Here is a 13,487-nt window from a genome sequence, read left to right on the forward strand (position 1 = left end):
GTCTACGCAACGTACATGTAAAGCTTTAATTAGGCGCGAAATTTTCTAATACGGATGCGGTTCCACAAAGCAAAATACACATGAATGAAAATAATTGCACGGTCTTGGGCCATATAGCTAACCGATTTCCGAATCTTGAGGAGGCCACTGTTGCCGCATTCCCCTGCGCTGGTGTTGATGGCCACCAAGCGTGGATCTGTGGCAGCGTACGTAGAAAGAAACGTTGCTGGGGCACACTTGGTGTGATCTTTGGCATGAAAAGTATCAATGCGAAATTCTGTCTCCATAAAGAAGTCGGGTTCCCTCGTCAAACAGTATGGTCCCAACGCACAGGCAAAATCGTAAATCACTCTTGTCGGTGCTCTTTCCCATCGCGTATAGATCGCTGAAAACACATCGTTTCTTCCCTCCCCTTTTGGGATGCAGTGAAAACCGTAGCAGATGCTGTGCGGACACCATACGCACATTATGCCTCCAGTCAAACGCTGCTCACTATACTGGGAATAGAACTTCGAACAAATGCCTCTTTTTTGGCCTTTGCTCCCAGCAGCATCGCGCGTTTGGTCCCCTTTGAGATTAGGATACCGAGGCCGGTGACGAAGTTGAGGCAGCGCGTAATAACACCCAGTCTAGCGGTTGATCAGAAGAATGAACAACATAGAGGCACTCATTCATAAGAAACATACCTTCTTCCAATCTTTCTCGGCACCTGACTCTGGAGCTAGAGACGCACCCACCCCGTTTTTCTCCAGTAATGTCTGGACAACCTGGTAGCCCCGAGTGTATGCCCAATGGAAAAGCTCCCTGGTAGTCGGTTGAAGTCCACCAAATTGATCCAGCTCATACTGTGCGACATCGTAAAACACTGGGACGGATATAAGATGGGTGGGGTCAGGTGCTGCATCGCTGGTAGTTGTCGCAGATAGGAATTTGGCCACGTCATGAAGCGCTGGGCGGTTCATCATCTGAAGCACTGATTCTTCAGCGACGATCTGCTTGTGGGGACCGACCCAATTAGCACTGCTCAAGGGTACTGTGCAACGTCTCTCACCTGTTTGAACAACCGAGTATAGACCGACGGTGGTTCTTGACAGGCGCTGATGGCTGATATTCCAAACCACCGATTGAATGTAGCAGCTAGTCCATGGTTAATTTTTTGTAACCCTTCAAGCACCCGTGGAATTGCCCTGAGCCGCCTGAGTTCCTCTTCTTTAGCTTTGGTTCTCTGCTTTCCTACCACTGGAGGTGCTGGTGCAGTGTCGGTGTCGGCCCCATCGGACTCGCTCTCTGATGTGTCGTCCGTAACCGTTGACTCTGTAAATGATGTAGTGGCAAAGAGGGATGGCCCGTGAAGAATCTGGCGTAATTGCCGGCGGAGGTTCTTGTCTTCGATGCACTGCTGGCCATGGATATACTTTACGTTGGCTCGAGTTGCTGAAGTCGCGGAAGAAACTGTCGGGGGTTCCAATGAAGCTTGTAGGTAGCGTTGACTGAATGCTACTGTCACACCATCCCAGATAGTGGTTTCAGGTACTGGGCCGCACTTGGGACACATTCCATCAATACGAAGATTGAGATCCACCAAGACGACATAGCCGAACCATATCTCTCGGAAAAGCTTTTCCGAGAGGAATGGAATTGGCGAGCTGTGGGTCTCGTAGCGACGACTAGCTGCAGCAGCATAGGCAACAAACGGGGTTTCCGATCCAATAAACATGCTTGTAAAGTCGTCCAAAAGGCTTTCGGCAACAATGATTGAGTTGTTGTAGTTGAAGAGGCCTAATTCGCGACAGTCAGGGCCTATCATGCGACGTTGACAAAGTCCACACTTCTGCACCATAACCGTCCCTTTCCATGCATGTGAAAGGCCGTACACAGTGCATTCACGTTCAATCAATTCCATGAAAGGGTTGGCGTCAGCGGTAGATCCCCGATTACATGTGCAGGCTGACATGGATGGCAATGGGATGGGCTTTGGACAGTCCTGCTCTCTCTCAGGGCTGTGAAAGCGGTTTATAGATTGCTCCTCATCCGTGAGACAAGCCCAGATGGGTGGGGGTCGGGCGAGGTAGGAAACTGGGACGGTCCGACGAGGGGTGCCAATGCGAGATGCTATAGCAGTTAGATTATAACATTATAAGCTTCTTCATAACCAAAAATAAGACATATGTAGAACGTACGATCATATTGAAGCCTGACTCCTCCGGACTGGTCTGAAGCCTGAGTATGCTGAAGCAGCTGTCGAGCAGAGTTGATATGGGCACAATTTGAAGCCGAGATGTCTTTTGAGCATGACCAGCGACCAACCCCGGTGTCTAGCCCCTCAAATTGAACAATAGCACGGTTGCGAACAGTCGCCATTGACCGAGCAGGCACTGATAGCAGATTCAAGTAGGTGCTATTGCCGTTATCTGTCGGATATCTGAGAAATAGGATAGGATCTTGCTCGTTATCTGTGATACCTCTCCGTCAGTTCAGGCAGTGAAATGAGAGCTTCATACTAACAATACGTAGATTCACTGGAGTCAGGGAAACGATCTTCACCATAATCCTTCAGAAACTTGGTATGGAAGCAACTTTCGTGGGTAGAGTACTGGGAACAGGTACAGACAACAATATCTTGGCCCACAACACGTTGGACATGGTACCAGGATTGCTATACATTACAATTCAGACTTTATCCACCTTGAGACGATATACATCAACATACCGTTGCAGCCCTTTTCTTCATATCCCACCCATTCACGACAAAGAGACCACGGGTAAGCTGATAGAACCCACAGTCGTCCGAAAGAACAGAATCAAGAAAATAGGGGTATGACGGATCATGGGTATCGGAAGTTGGGTTGGTACTATTCCCGATGCTGGTGCTGAAGTTCAGGCGTATGGGTGTTTGTGGCGAGAAGGTGGGCTGGTATGGTGTTCCTGGCTCTAGTTGTGGCGACGCATCAGATAGCCCAGTAAATGTGTTATTGACTGGTGTGCCCGGGCCACGAGGAGGGGTAGCCTGTCGTCTTCGACGCTTGCGTGCTCCCACCTCCTCAATTTTTCGCTTTTTCCGCTGGGGCGTCTCGACTCTACTACTACTACTTGTAGGTAGCAGTTTAATTGGCCTGTATCCAGGCTGCCGGGTGGGTAAGAGGCGGATACGCGACAGGGGGGGTGACATGATCTAGAGTGCGACAATAGCAAGACGATGCAGGTGGTGTATTAGGGTTGGATTTTAGAATGCTACATAGTTTAGCATGCACCATCCCTGACTTTGCTGCCCACCGCACCAAAAATCACTTTGTTTCATATGCTCGCCAATCACGATGCATGAATAACCACCTCTTGTTGGTATACCACATTTATTATCGCCTGAAATGCCCAAAGACAACCCTCCAAAGCAAAAGCGCCGTCCTGCACACTGCACTATATGCATTGGACGTCCTCTGAAGTCACAGTGCAAGTGTACAAAGGCGGGACGAGTGTATTTAGCCCGTGTCCAACAATCCCTTCCCCAACAGGTCAGATTCTCTGTCGCCAAAAAGTGTCATATATGTGATAAAGCTCGTTGCTTTACAGGCCTTGGAGTTTGCTGCCCCTCCTCCAATTGCTACTGCGGCATTGCCGTATCTGGCTACACCGCAAGTTATAACGACTCCGCCGTTCAGTGCCCCGGTAAATACCCTTCAGGAACCCTTAGGAACGCCATCCTCAGCTACGCCTTCGATTGACCCACCTCCTCCAATTATTACTCCAATGAATTCTCTCGAACCAACTGTAGCTGCTCCAGCAAATACCCTTCAGGAAACCTTAGAAACATCACCGGCAGCTTCGCCTCAGATCGACCCAGAAATACCCATTGATCCAGCCTTACAGAGTGTTCCACCAGTCAATGCAACTGCCAATTCTAGCCCGGCTCAGAAGGCACCTCTGCCTAAGTGCCACTCCCAACGGTCCCGCTAACCCTCCTGTCGGTCCTGCCACTCCAAACGGTCCTGCCAATCCTCCTACTCCCAACGGTCCCGCTCACCCTCCTGTCGGTCCTGCCACTCCCAACGGTCCTGCCAATCCTCCTACTCCCAACGGTCCCACTAGCCCTCCTGTCGGACTCGGTCCTGCCACTCCCAACAGTCCCACCAACCCTCCCACTAATCCCCCTCCTCCACCTTATTTTCCCGGGCCCAACACTGGTTCCAATTCTATTCCCTCTGCAACAAAGCATTACACGGACGATGAGCTAGCTGATCTGCTGAATATCGATCCTGGAGCAATCACATACCTCATGTCAGTCTCAAGCATGTACACCCGCGCAAAAATGGGAGAAGAAGCTTATACCCAGTACAACGAGGAGATAAAAAAGCTATTTCCCTTCGAAGAAACCCCAGCTCCTGACATCCATTCAATTCCTATTGCGCCGCAGGAGCCTGGGGAAAGCCAGGAGGTTTTTGAAGCTCGTCGGGTACTTGTGGAGGCGGAAGAGGTCTTGAAAATCTACGAGGCTGACATCCAGGTTGTAGCCCAGCACCTGGATGCCTTTCTTCAACAAGGGGCTCAATTTCCAAATACGAGGACGCCTGTGGAGCAGGCGATATTGATGAATGCCACCTTTCGTGCCCGCGACACGCTCTTGAACTTGCAGATGGGATATCTGGCAGAGAAGGAGCGACGTGAGCGACGTGCTGCAAGATATCAAGACCTGGCGGACGGAGACGCACTAGAACGGCTTGGGCGGGAGTTTCTTGAACTTGGTAGCCGGTTGAGCAAGTTGGAGGGAGAGATGAGGACTGTGGGGTTAGGCCCGACTCGTGCCTATGAGGTCCAGCAGGAGTATGCGGCGGCGGTGCAAGAGATGCATGTGTTGGAGGGAAAAAAGGCGGCATTGATGGCAGAGTTGGAGAAGCGACCAACGGGACCGGCCAAGGGGAAGAAAAGGATGAGAGGTACGGATGCTGCCGGCGTGGATGCTGTCTCAGAGGTCGGTGACGATGGGGAAGAGGAGGAAGACGAAGAGAAAACTGCTGCTCCTGCAGCCAAGAAGGTTAAACAGGAACGAGATGCGAAGGTCGTGTTCGAAGATCTCACTGAGAATGCACAGGAGGAATGGACGGGTGAGTGAACATCTACGATGTGATTCTTTAGGACGAGACTCACCTAGTTGCAACAGAGGAGGGGCTGGAAGCGATTGCCAAATTCCAACGGACGAAGAACCCAAGCGTGATCCCCCAACGCATCCGCGAAATGGTTCGGGAGAGTCAAGGATATCTCGTTGAGAGTGCAATTACTTCCCGGGAGGTTGCTATCGAGTTCCATCGTTCGACCCGCAACAATTACGTCTGTCGCCTTCACCGGTTGCGTCGTGGCGGCCGTCCTCCTGTTGACGGTATTGTTCCTGGTCGCTTCAACACTGTCGAAGGTACCGCCTACAAGAACGACACGGGGACAAAAGACAAGCCCGCCGATGCCAAGCCAGGTCACATGCACTGTGGCTGCGCAATCGACCACGTCCTCCTTGACTTTCTCCTTTGGAAGCTCGTCAAAATCAAGTCGACCAACCCGAAATATTCTAATATCAAGGAAGGCCTTTCAAAGAAGGACATTTTTACCGGGAGACAAAGAACCTTTGTCTTCACGGCTCTCAGTCGACTGGCTAACCTATCTATCGATGACTTCTACAACACAGGTGCGGAGTTTGGGACGTTGGAGTGGGAGGTGGCCCTGTTACACCGCCAAATGAACCGGGCAATGGCGCGTTTGAACAATGTGGGTCTGTTCATACAGGTGAAGGACGGCACAATTGCACTATCCCGCGAACCCGCTCAGGCAGCCCCAGCCCCACCACCGTCTTAACCGGTATACTGATTTTGAGCCACATAGACTTTACAATGTGTATTTAGATTACATCTGTTCAATACAAATCTAGTTTAAATACAAGTCAGCTCTGAAGCGAAGAATGAGTTGAGGAACCACTGACTTCGGTGGGAACGTGGTAAAACAGGCAGTCCGATGAGATGACGTAGGTGAAAGCCGCACGAAACGTCATCCTTGTTGGACCTGTTCGGTGTGCGACGAACGAAATCGCGAGGGGGTGGGTGGTCGGTGCGTCTGGCACCAAACTCCTTGGGGCCGCCGGTTCGGTGCGCGACGAACAAAATCGCGAGGGGGTGGGTGGTCGGTGCGTCTGGCACCAAACTCCTTGGGGCCGCCGGTTCGGTGCGCGACGAACAAAATCGCGAGGGGGTGGGTGGTCGGTGCGTCTGGCACCAAACTCCTTGGGGCCGCCGGTTCGGTGCGCGACGAACAAAATCGCGAGGGGGTGGGTGGTCAGTGCAACACTTAGTCATCCAGCGTATCGATACGCCTGCTGACCAATGCCAAGACCATGGCCGACCAGTTGCGATGACGTCAGTCATCACCGCAAAAGCTGGTTTGCGGTGATGACTGACGTCATTCCTCTGGGAGTCTCAATGTAGCAGCACTCATCAGTCAGGTGCGCGATGGACGATAAGTCGCGAGGGGGGCGGTGGTCGGTGCGTCGGGCACCAAACTCCTTGGGGGCCGGGGCTGCCGGTTCGGTGCGCGACGAACAAAATTGCGAGGGGGTGGGTGTTCGGTGTGTCGGGCACCAAACTCCTTGAGCCCGTCAGTTCGGTGCGTGACGAACAAAGCCGCGGGCGGGCGGGTGTCGGTGCGCCGAGCACCATATTCCTTGAGCCCGTCAGTTTGGTGCGCCGGGAACCAAGGTGAACGGACTCGCCAGTTTGGTGTGCGATGGACGTCGCGAGGGGGCGGGTGTTCGGTGCGTCGGGCACCAAACCCTTGGGGCCGCCAGGTCGGTGCGCCACGAACCAGATCGAGAGGGGGTAGGTCTTCGGTGCGCTGAGCACCAAACTCCTTGGGCCCACCAGCTCGGTGCGCGACTAACAAAGTCGCGACGTTCGGTGCGCCGAAAACCTCTTGGGCCCGCCAGTTCGGTGTGCGGCTGGGTGTTTGGTGCGCCGCAAACAAGAAACGAGTGTCGGTAATTGACGTGTCGTGTCGGAGTGGTCTTCTGAGTGCGTCATCGAGCACCAGTTCAAAGGTTTTTGGCCCGGTATGACATCACTGAACCATTTTAATTGGTCAGAGGAGAGGACTCGGATAGCTGAAAGGCCGGATGCACTCACCATGTGAATTTGCAGTGCAAACGGTCGGGTGCTGCGAAAATCGTCCCAGTGCAAATTTGGGGATTTGGCACATCGCAATTCGGTCACCCGAGCACAGTAATAGATAGTGCAAAGTGCGCAAAATGTGATGTGGCACCGAGCTTTGGTGAGATGAACTGTTCAGTGTGCACCAAAGGGACTTGGGGGGGGTGGAAGAAGAGAGACAAGTGTTATGTAAGACTGAATGTCGGTACTGATCCATGGGCGTGTGCAGGTATCACTCTGCCGCGGCATGTAGGTATTGTTTGTACGTCTTTTGCTACTGTTCCCTGCCCCGGAAATGTGGCCCCTTTTTCGCGAGTTTTGTTCACCAGCGTCTACGCTAAGGTTTCGTCCACGGACATACGGAAATGAGTTTGTATTCCATTGAGTAAGGGTATATAAAAACAGTTGTATTCCAGGTTTGTAGCTATTTCCGAGAGGAAGATCATCTGGACGACATGAAGCTCGAGGGCGAGTTCTGAATGTATATGTATAGCGCGATTCATAGCATTCCAACTATAGCAACCTTCTTCGGCTGGAACTTGATCTCCCCAAGCCAGTTACACTTGTCATGGCCAAAGAATTCCTTCCTTGGAACTACAAAACGCATTAGTGGTGCATTTAGACTTTGCACACGACGAACGCACCCCAAGCCTCGCTTCCTTTAATATTGGCGGAGTGAACGATGGTGATACCACCTGCAGCCGGGGAAATGAAGAGCGACGACCCGCAGTTGGAGCAGAACGACCTAGTAATGGCGTTTCCGCTCTTGGTATCCCCGTCGACGTAGTCTTTGACCAGGTCTTTGCCTTTGATAACGTTCACGTTCTATGACACGGGTTTTGCATTTAGCAACGACTGTACTAGGTGGGTGTGATGAGCACGAGAATGACGCACCTGGGGCTTGAAGAAGGCGTTGGCCTGGAAAGGTCCTCCCCCTGACTTCTTGCAGTTGACGCAATGGCAGATCACATACGTGAATGGTTCCCCCTGGATCTGCCAGGCCACCCCACCGCACAGGCAGTTACCGTCGTATGTCTTGGTCGCCATCTTCAAGCTCGACTAGTGAGCGAGCGATAGTCGAAGGAGGAAGCGGATAAAGCTAGGACATTTCCCCTATTCGCGGACTCGCGCTCTGAAGCCATGCAAGCCGGACGTGGTTTGGGAAAGAGATGCCGTTTATCACATGCCGCGCTTCTCAAGCTCGCACCTGCCTTGACCATGACCACGACCCACCAAGTGCTTACTTACCAGATGACCCATTGAACGAAAGTCTAATGGCGAGATCGTAAACTTTATTCTAAGGCCCGAAGAATGCCTTCAATTAATTCCTGGTGGATTCCGAAGCTCAATCTCCCGGCCGACTCTTTGACAGACCCGTGAACCTGCCGAATCCTTCCTCGCAAGCCTCTGGAGAGAAGCCGTACGTATGTTCTTATCATACCCTCTAGATGCCGAAAACTCTTTTCGACAGCGCTTCGTAGAGTTTCAGTCGCGGTGGCCGTTGACCACGGTGAAACACACGACACCTAGGGACGAGATAAGGGTAGAGTTCTGCAAGTCGCTTGAAGCTTCCCGAGTTTGCCTCAAGCTTGGCGCATGCGGACCGCCAGCGTGTTGGCGCTAGTAAGGCACGAAAAAGTGGTGCAGAAGGGTACAGACGGATATTCCTTCCGGGACCCGTCCATCTAACCGAACCACGCTTTCGTAGGCTTTCGTCCAGCGCGATTGCTCCCCAACGTCCTCATGACCGCGATATACTGCGTCTCCTACCCAATTGCTCCCCAGAGTACAGTTCCGACTGCTTTCCGACTACCGAATGACTCTGTTATGAATTTTTGGGGGACATGAGGGAGATGTCCCGGCCTATCTTTCCTCCAGCGAAGCTGCAAGCGACCTCTTGTTGTTTGGAGTCCCTTGATCCAGGGTTTCTGTAGGTGCATGGTTCGTCACGGTGCCCTGGCCGACAAGACCCTTCCACCGTTGCCGCCGGTGATCTAAAGCCTCAATTGATCTCGGAAAAACATTTTTCTTCACAGAACAGCACAGAAAACTTACTTTTCAGAACCCAAAAACGCTCGGATCCTCATTCAAACTTCCTCCATCTGTTACGTATGTATGGTTCCAAGTTGTTCTTTGTGATACCCTTTCAGAAAATTGATTTGTGATCAGGAAGCGGAAGCGTGGTTGTGTCATATAAAACCATGGGTCTTTTGGGTTCTTAGGTGACTTGAGTCCGCTTCCCGTCCCTCGACATGTCGCGCAGCCAGGCCGCGTTTGGCGTCGCTGACACGCCCACTACCCTCCTATCGGGGCGCGCGTCGACGTTGACCGTCACTGAAGGCATCATTCAGCCTTCGATGACATCAGAGAAGGTGCGTCGTTCCCCCTGTCTCCGCCCAATATCCTTGAAATCTGATGCACGACATAGGTCGCCCAGCCTGTTCTTCACGTCGACGACCCTATCCTAGCCTTCTCCAGGACACGCAAATGGATCGTAACGCTAGTCGCATGTTCCTTCACTCTCTTAGTCTGTACGTTCTCGACTTTCGGTCTTTGTCCTACCTCTATGACGCTGATCGCTCGTCCCTCCCAGCTGCCGCCACTACCTCCTACACGATGGGCTTCACGTCCATGATGCGCGATCTCGACTGTACGCGACTTGAAGCCGTGCTGGGTCTATCGACCTACGTCATCGCCTTTGGCATATTCCCCCTCCTCACCTCGGCCTTCAGTGAAGAGTTTGGTCGACAGCCGTTGTACTTTTGCTCGTTGGCTGTCTTCTTGCTCATGCACGTTGCGGTGGCTTTGTACGTCTTTCTCCTCCTCATGTGCTGCTTCTCCTGCTCATGCACCGTGAACTACCGTCTAGGTCCCCGAATTACCAAGCAATCGTGGTGTTTAGGTTCATACAAGGTGCTGCGGGGTCAGCTGGGGCTACGATGGTAGCGGGGACGATCGCTGATATATGGGTTCCACAAGAGTAAGTCTAACTGAATCCTTGTATCGCGCTAATGCTGGACTAACGCGCGGGCACCAAGGCGTGGCTTGCCCATGAGCTTGTACTCCATTCTCGCATTCGGCGGAAATGGCATCGGTACCCTCATGGGTGGTTGGATCGAGATGAACCCCCGGCTAGGATGGAAATGGATTCAATGGATCTCCCTCATGTACGTCCACCTTATCCTTGGCCGATATGTAGCCTCGTTTTTGACGACGATTGAACAGTTTCGGAGGAGCTCTTGCGCTCGTGTTCTTCCTCGTCATGCAAGAAACGCGGTCAGCTGTTATCACGCGGAAGAGGGTTAAAGCCTCGGGCGAGAAGCAGCTTGAAAGCAAGGTTGGGTTGCCGCCGCCCAAGTTGGATTTGAAGGCTATGCTTTGGATCTCGGCGACCAGGCCGTTGAGTGCGTCCTCCATTCGTCCGCAGTATATCGCGTCCTTGATGCAGTTCTGACGATGATTTTGGAAACTAGTCTTGTTCCTCACTGAACCTATCATCTTTGCGATGTCGGTGCGTCTTCTTCAACCCAGTGCTAGTGTGTTGGTGGCTGATATACTTCCAGTTGTGGATAGGATTCGTCTGGGGCGTGTTTTACTGCATGATTGCGTACGTCTTCAGACTTTCTGCCTCCGCCATCTGACGACCTGAACATTTCTCTAGATCGGTCCCACAAGTGTTCAGCGAACTGCATGGTTTCAATATCGGTGAAGTCGGCACTGTGAACATTGCAATGCTGTACGTTCTTAATTCCCTTCCCTCAATCGTCGTCTCACCCCTGCGTTCAGTGTAGCGGTTTTCATCGGCTATTTCACGAACCTGTTTCAGGAACGGATATACCAGTACGTCTTGTTTGACCTTCCAGGAAGGGATGAATCCCCTGACAGAGTCCCCCCACCTTTAGCACTAAAGTCGTCAAACGTTTTGTCGAAGCACGGCTGTACATGTGCTGTGCGGCTGCTGCTCTGTTCCCTATCTCGATGATCATGTTCGCTTGGTTCTGCCGGTCTGACATTCATTGGATCGCGTTGGCGATTTCGTTCACCGTGAGTCAATGTTTATTACCCTTTTCATTGAGGATGCTGATGGGCTAGCGGTTGCTGCAGTTGTACCTTTGGGCGGTGTTTACCATCTATCTCGCGATCTTTAGCTATCTGGCTGATTGGTAAGTGGTCATGTTCAACTGGGAAGGGGTGGGGATTGATTTGGGGGTACAGCTACGATACATATGCGTCTTCAGCGTTGGCAGGACAGAGTCTCATTCGTAAGGTCCTTCAGCTTGAAACCGCAATCTCATATAACTAATTTGATGGACGTAGGAAATGTGATTGGTGGTATCTTCCCTCTCTTTACGACGCAGATGTTTGACGCTCTTGGGTACTCTTGGGCCAATACGATCTTTGCAATCGTCGGGGTGCTGATGATCCCTATACCAGTGGTACGTCGTCATCTTTATCGTCATTCAGGATGTGAATTGTTTTGGCTAATTGCATGGACTGTTCAGACTCTTCTCTTCTGGGGCTCGCGTATTCGAGCGCGGAGTAGCCGGTGCATCAAGGATGGTGTGCCGACGAAGGAGACGGAATCACCGGTTTCGTCTCAGGGATGACCACCTTCATCGAGTGAACTCGCTCTATGCAAAAAAGTTATGACGATTTGAACCCAGAACTAGACGTCATCTACGACCTTTTACGACCATTTCTACTTGTATTTCTTCGGCTTATAGACTTAGGGTATTATTTTGTGTAATTATAGCATCATAGCTTGATAGACTTTGTGTATTTAGACGCTCATCAAAAGCCTAGACGCCATACCCCGATGGGGGCGGCGTGCCCAGTTCCACGGCTTCACTGCACACAACGCAGGAGATTCCTAGGATTATTTCTTCTTCCAAACCAACATCCGTTCTTTGTCTTTATGGTTCTCCGAAGATTTCGTCGGCACTTTATCGTAAACCTTTTCGAACGTCTCTTTCAGCACTTCATCGTAGTGCTCGGGTCGAAGATAGTACGGTGGTCCCGTCTCCACCTTTGGGATCATGGGGAAGCAGATTGTGATGAGGTATCCTCCTGGTTTGATTAGTTCGGACATTCGTTGACCCCATTCGGGGCGGAGGGATGGATGGATTGCGCAGAAGAATCTGAGTGGGGTGTGCGTTAGTGGTGGAAGAACTAATTAGTCTGAGGTTGGTTCAGAAGAGGCTCACGTGTGGTCCATGATCAAGTCGAAACGCTCTTCATCTGGGACTTTGTAGGTGAAGAAGTCGGCCTTTTGGAAAATGGCTCTGTCTGCCCCTTGCACCCCGCTCGAGTCGCGATACCTATGGGAGGTTAGTCCGATCTAAGAAGTTGGCGTCGATGGAGTACTAGTAGTTTACCGATTGGCAGCCTCTACGGCTGACTCTGAGATGTCCATTCCGATGGTTTGCAGTCCTAATGCACTTGCAAGGTAGACTGCGTCGTATCCCTATGACGGTGTAGATTTCATGTCAATTCGTTTGGTCGCTTTGCTTGCGAGCATTGTATGACGTACAGTTCCGCATCCGGGAACCAAAGCCCTCCCTTTTCTCGCAAAGTCGAGCCCGGATTCCTCGATTAGTTCGATGAGGGAGGGTTGGGCATCGCCGGCGTCCCAGGGTGTTATATTCTCTTTCCTATGCGCATGTCACATGTCCAATGTTGGGAAATAGGTCGGGTTTGAAGGGATGATAGTGCTCACCAGAGCAAATCCCAACTGTGACGATCGTCGGGTTTGAATATTTCCTGCATCTTTGCTCGGATTTCGGGTGCGAGGTTGGGGTCGGCCATGGTCAATCGATTGGGATGGTGGTAAGTAGTTGGGTCAGGGATTTGAGAGATAGAGGTGTCAATCTGAATCTCGGGCTAGGAGAAGGTCGTGGTTTTATACTTGGTGAGCGCCTGATCATGAGTCTTCTCCCAGTCTCGACCGTGTTGTTCTGACTAAGTTCTTATTCTTCCTTTTGCCTAGGTCATGGGATCTTCATGAGGCGGACGGGGAGAGGATCGTGCGAGAAGTATGTTCGGAGGTTAGTACAGTTCCAAGGAATGGTGTTTGGATCTTGAGCACGTACCGGAGGCGAGGCAGTCTAAATGCCAACTTTGAGGGCAGCCCGTTAGGGTAGTGCCAAGTCGAGTAAGCTCAAAACAGGGGCTCCATTTCCCGATTGGAATTAATACTAGGGGCGTGCGAACTTTCGGAGATATTTAAACTGGTTCCGAGGCGCGTTCAACGCTGTCAGGAGTCGCGACGTCCTGGTTGTATGTGAACCATGATATGGTTCAGCTGTACCTCAA

The 13,487-nt window shown here is 51.7% G+C and overlaps 5 protein-coding genes across 5 annotated transcripts; 2 read left to right on the forward strand and 3 right to left on the reverse strand.

The window, feature by feature from the left end:
- Positions 1-478: 478 nt before the first annotated feature.
- On the reverse strand, positions 479-2,361 carry CC1G_08330 (hypothetical protein; the record flags this gene model as incomplete). The annotated part of the gene is made up of 5 exons (XM_001831674.2): positions 479-629; positions 687-709; positions 738-992; positions 1,052-2,112; positions 2,181-2,361. 5 exons carry the CDS (start codon positions 2,359-2,361, stop codon positions 479-481), a joined length of 1,671 nt encoding a protein of 556 aa, XP_001831726.2.
- A 1,519-nt stretch (positions 2,362-3,880) lies between these two features.
- On the forward strand, positions 3,881-5,835 carry CC1G_08331 (hypothetical protein; the record flags this gene model as incomplete). Its single annotated transcript, XM_001831675.1, has 2 exons — positions 3,881-5,096; positions 5,153-5,835. The coding sequence occupies 2 exons, from the start codon at positions 3,881-3,883 to the stop codon at positions 5,833-5,835; spliced, it is 1,899 nt and encodes a 632-aa protein (XP_001831727.1).
- Positions 5,836-7,533: 1,698 nt separating this feature from the next.
- CC1G_08332 (DUF636 domain-containing protein) lies at positions 7,534-8,240 on the reverse strand. The gene is made up of 3 exons (XM_001831676.2): positions 8,070-8,240; positions 7,820-8,000; positions 7,534-7,769 (listed from the first exon to the last, which is right to left on the reverse strand). The coding sequence occupies exons 1-3, from the start codon at positions 8,220-8,222 to the stop codon at positions 7,675-7,677; spliced, it is 429 nt and encodes a 142-aa protein (XP_001831728.1). The 5' UTR covers positions 8,223-8,240; the 3' UTR covers positions 7,534-7,674.
- A 1,187-nt stretch (positions 8,241-9,427) lies between these two features.
- On the forward strand, positions 9,428-11,782 carry CC1G_08333 (multidrug transporter; the record flags this gene model as incomplete). Its single annotated transcript, XM_001831677.1, has 15 exons — positions 9,428-9,547; positions 9,604-9,706; positions 9,769-9,982; positions 10,045-10,155; positions 10,214-10,342; positions 10,401-10,579; positions 10,649-10,686; positions 10,739-10,782; positions 10,837-10,911; positions 10,962-11,015; positions 11,078-11,219; positions 11,280-11,338; positions 11,391-11,437; positions 11,493-11,611; positions 11,678-11,782. The coding sequence occupies 15 exons, from the start codon at positions 9,428-9,430 to the stop codon at positions 11,780-11,782; spliced, it is 1,539 nt and encodes a 512-aa protein (XP_001831729.1).
- Positions 11,783-12,051: 269 nt separating this feature from the next.
- CC1G_08334 (thiol methyltransferase 1) lies at positions 12,052-12,980 on the reverse strand (the record flags this gene model as incomplete). Its single annotated transcript, XM_001831678.1, has 5 exons — positions 12,052-12,313; positions 12,380-12,493; positions 12,551-12,639; positions 12,706-12,826; positions 12,892-12,980. 5 exons carry the CDS (start codon positions 12,978-12,980, stop codon positions 12,052-12,054), a joined length of 675 nt encoding a protein of 224 aa, XP_001831730.1.
- Positions 12,981-13,487: the final 507 nt, after the last annotated feature.

The sequence above is a fragment of the Coprinopsis cinerea genome, assembly GCF_000182895.1.
Source record: "Coprinopsis cinerea okayama7#130 chromosome 7 map unlocalized cont3.7, whole genome shotgun sequence".
NCBI classification, from domain to species: Eukaryota; Fungi; Basidiomycota; class Agaricomycetes; order Agaricales; family Psathyrellaceae; genus Coprinopsis; species Coprinopsis cinerea.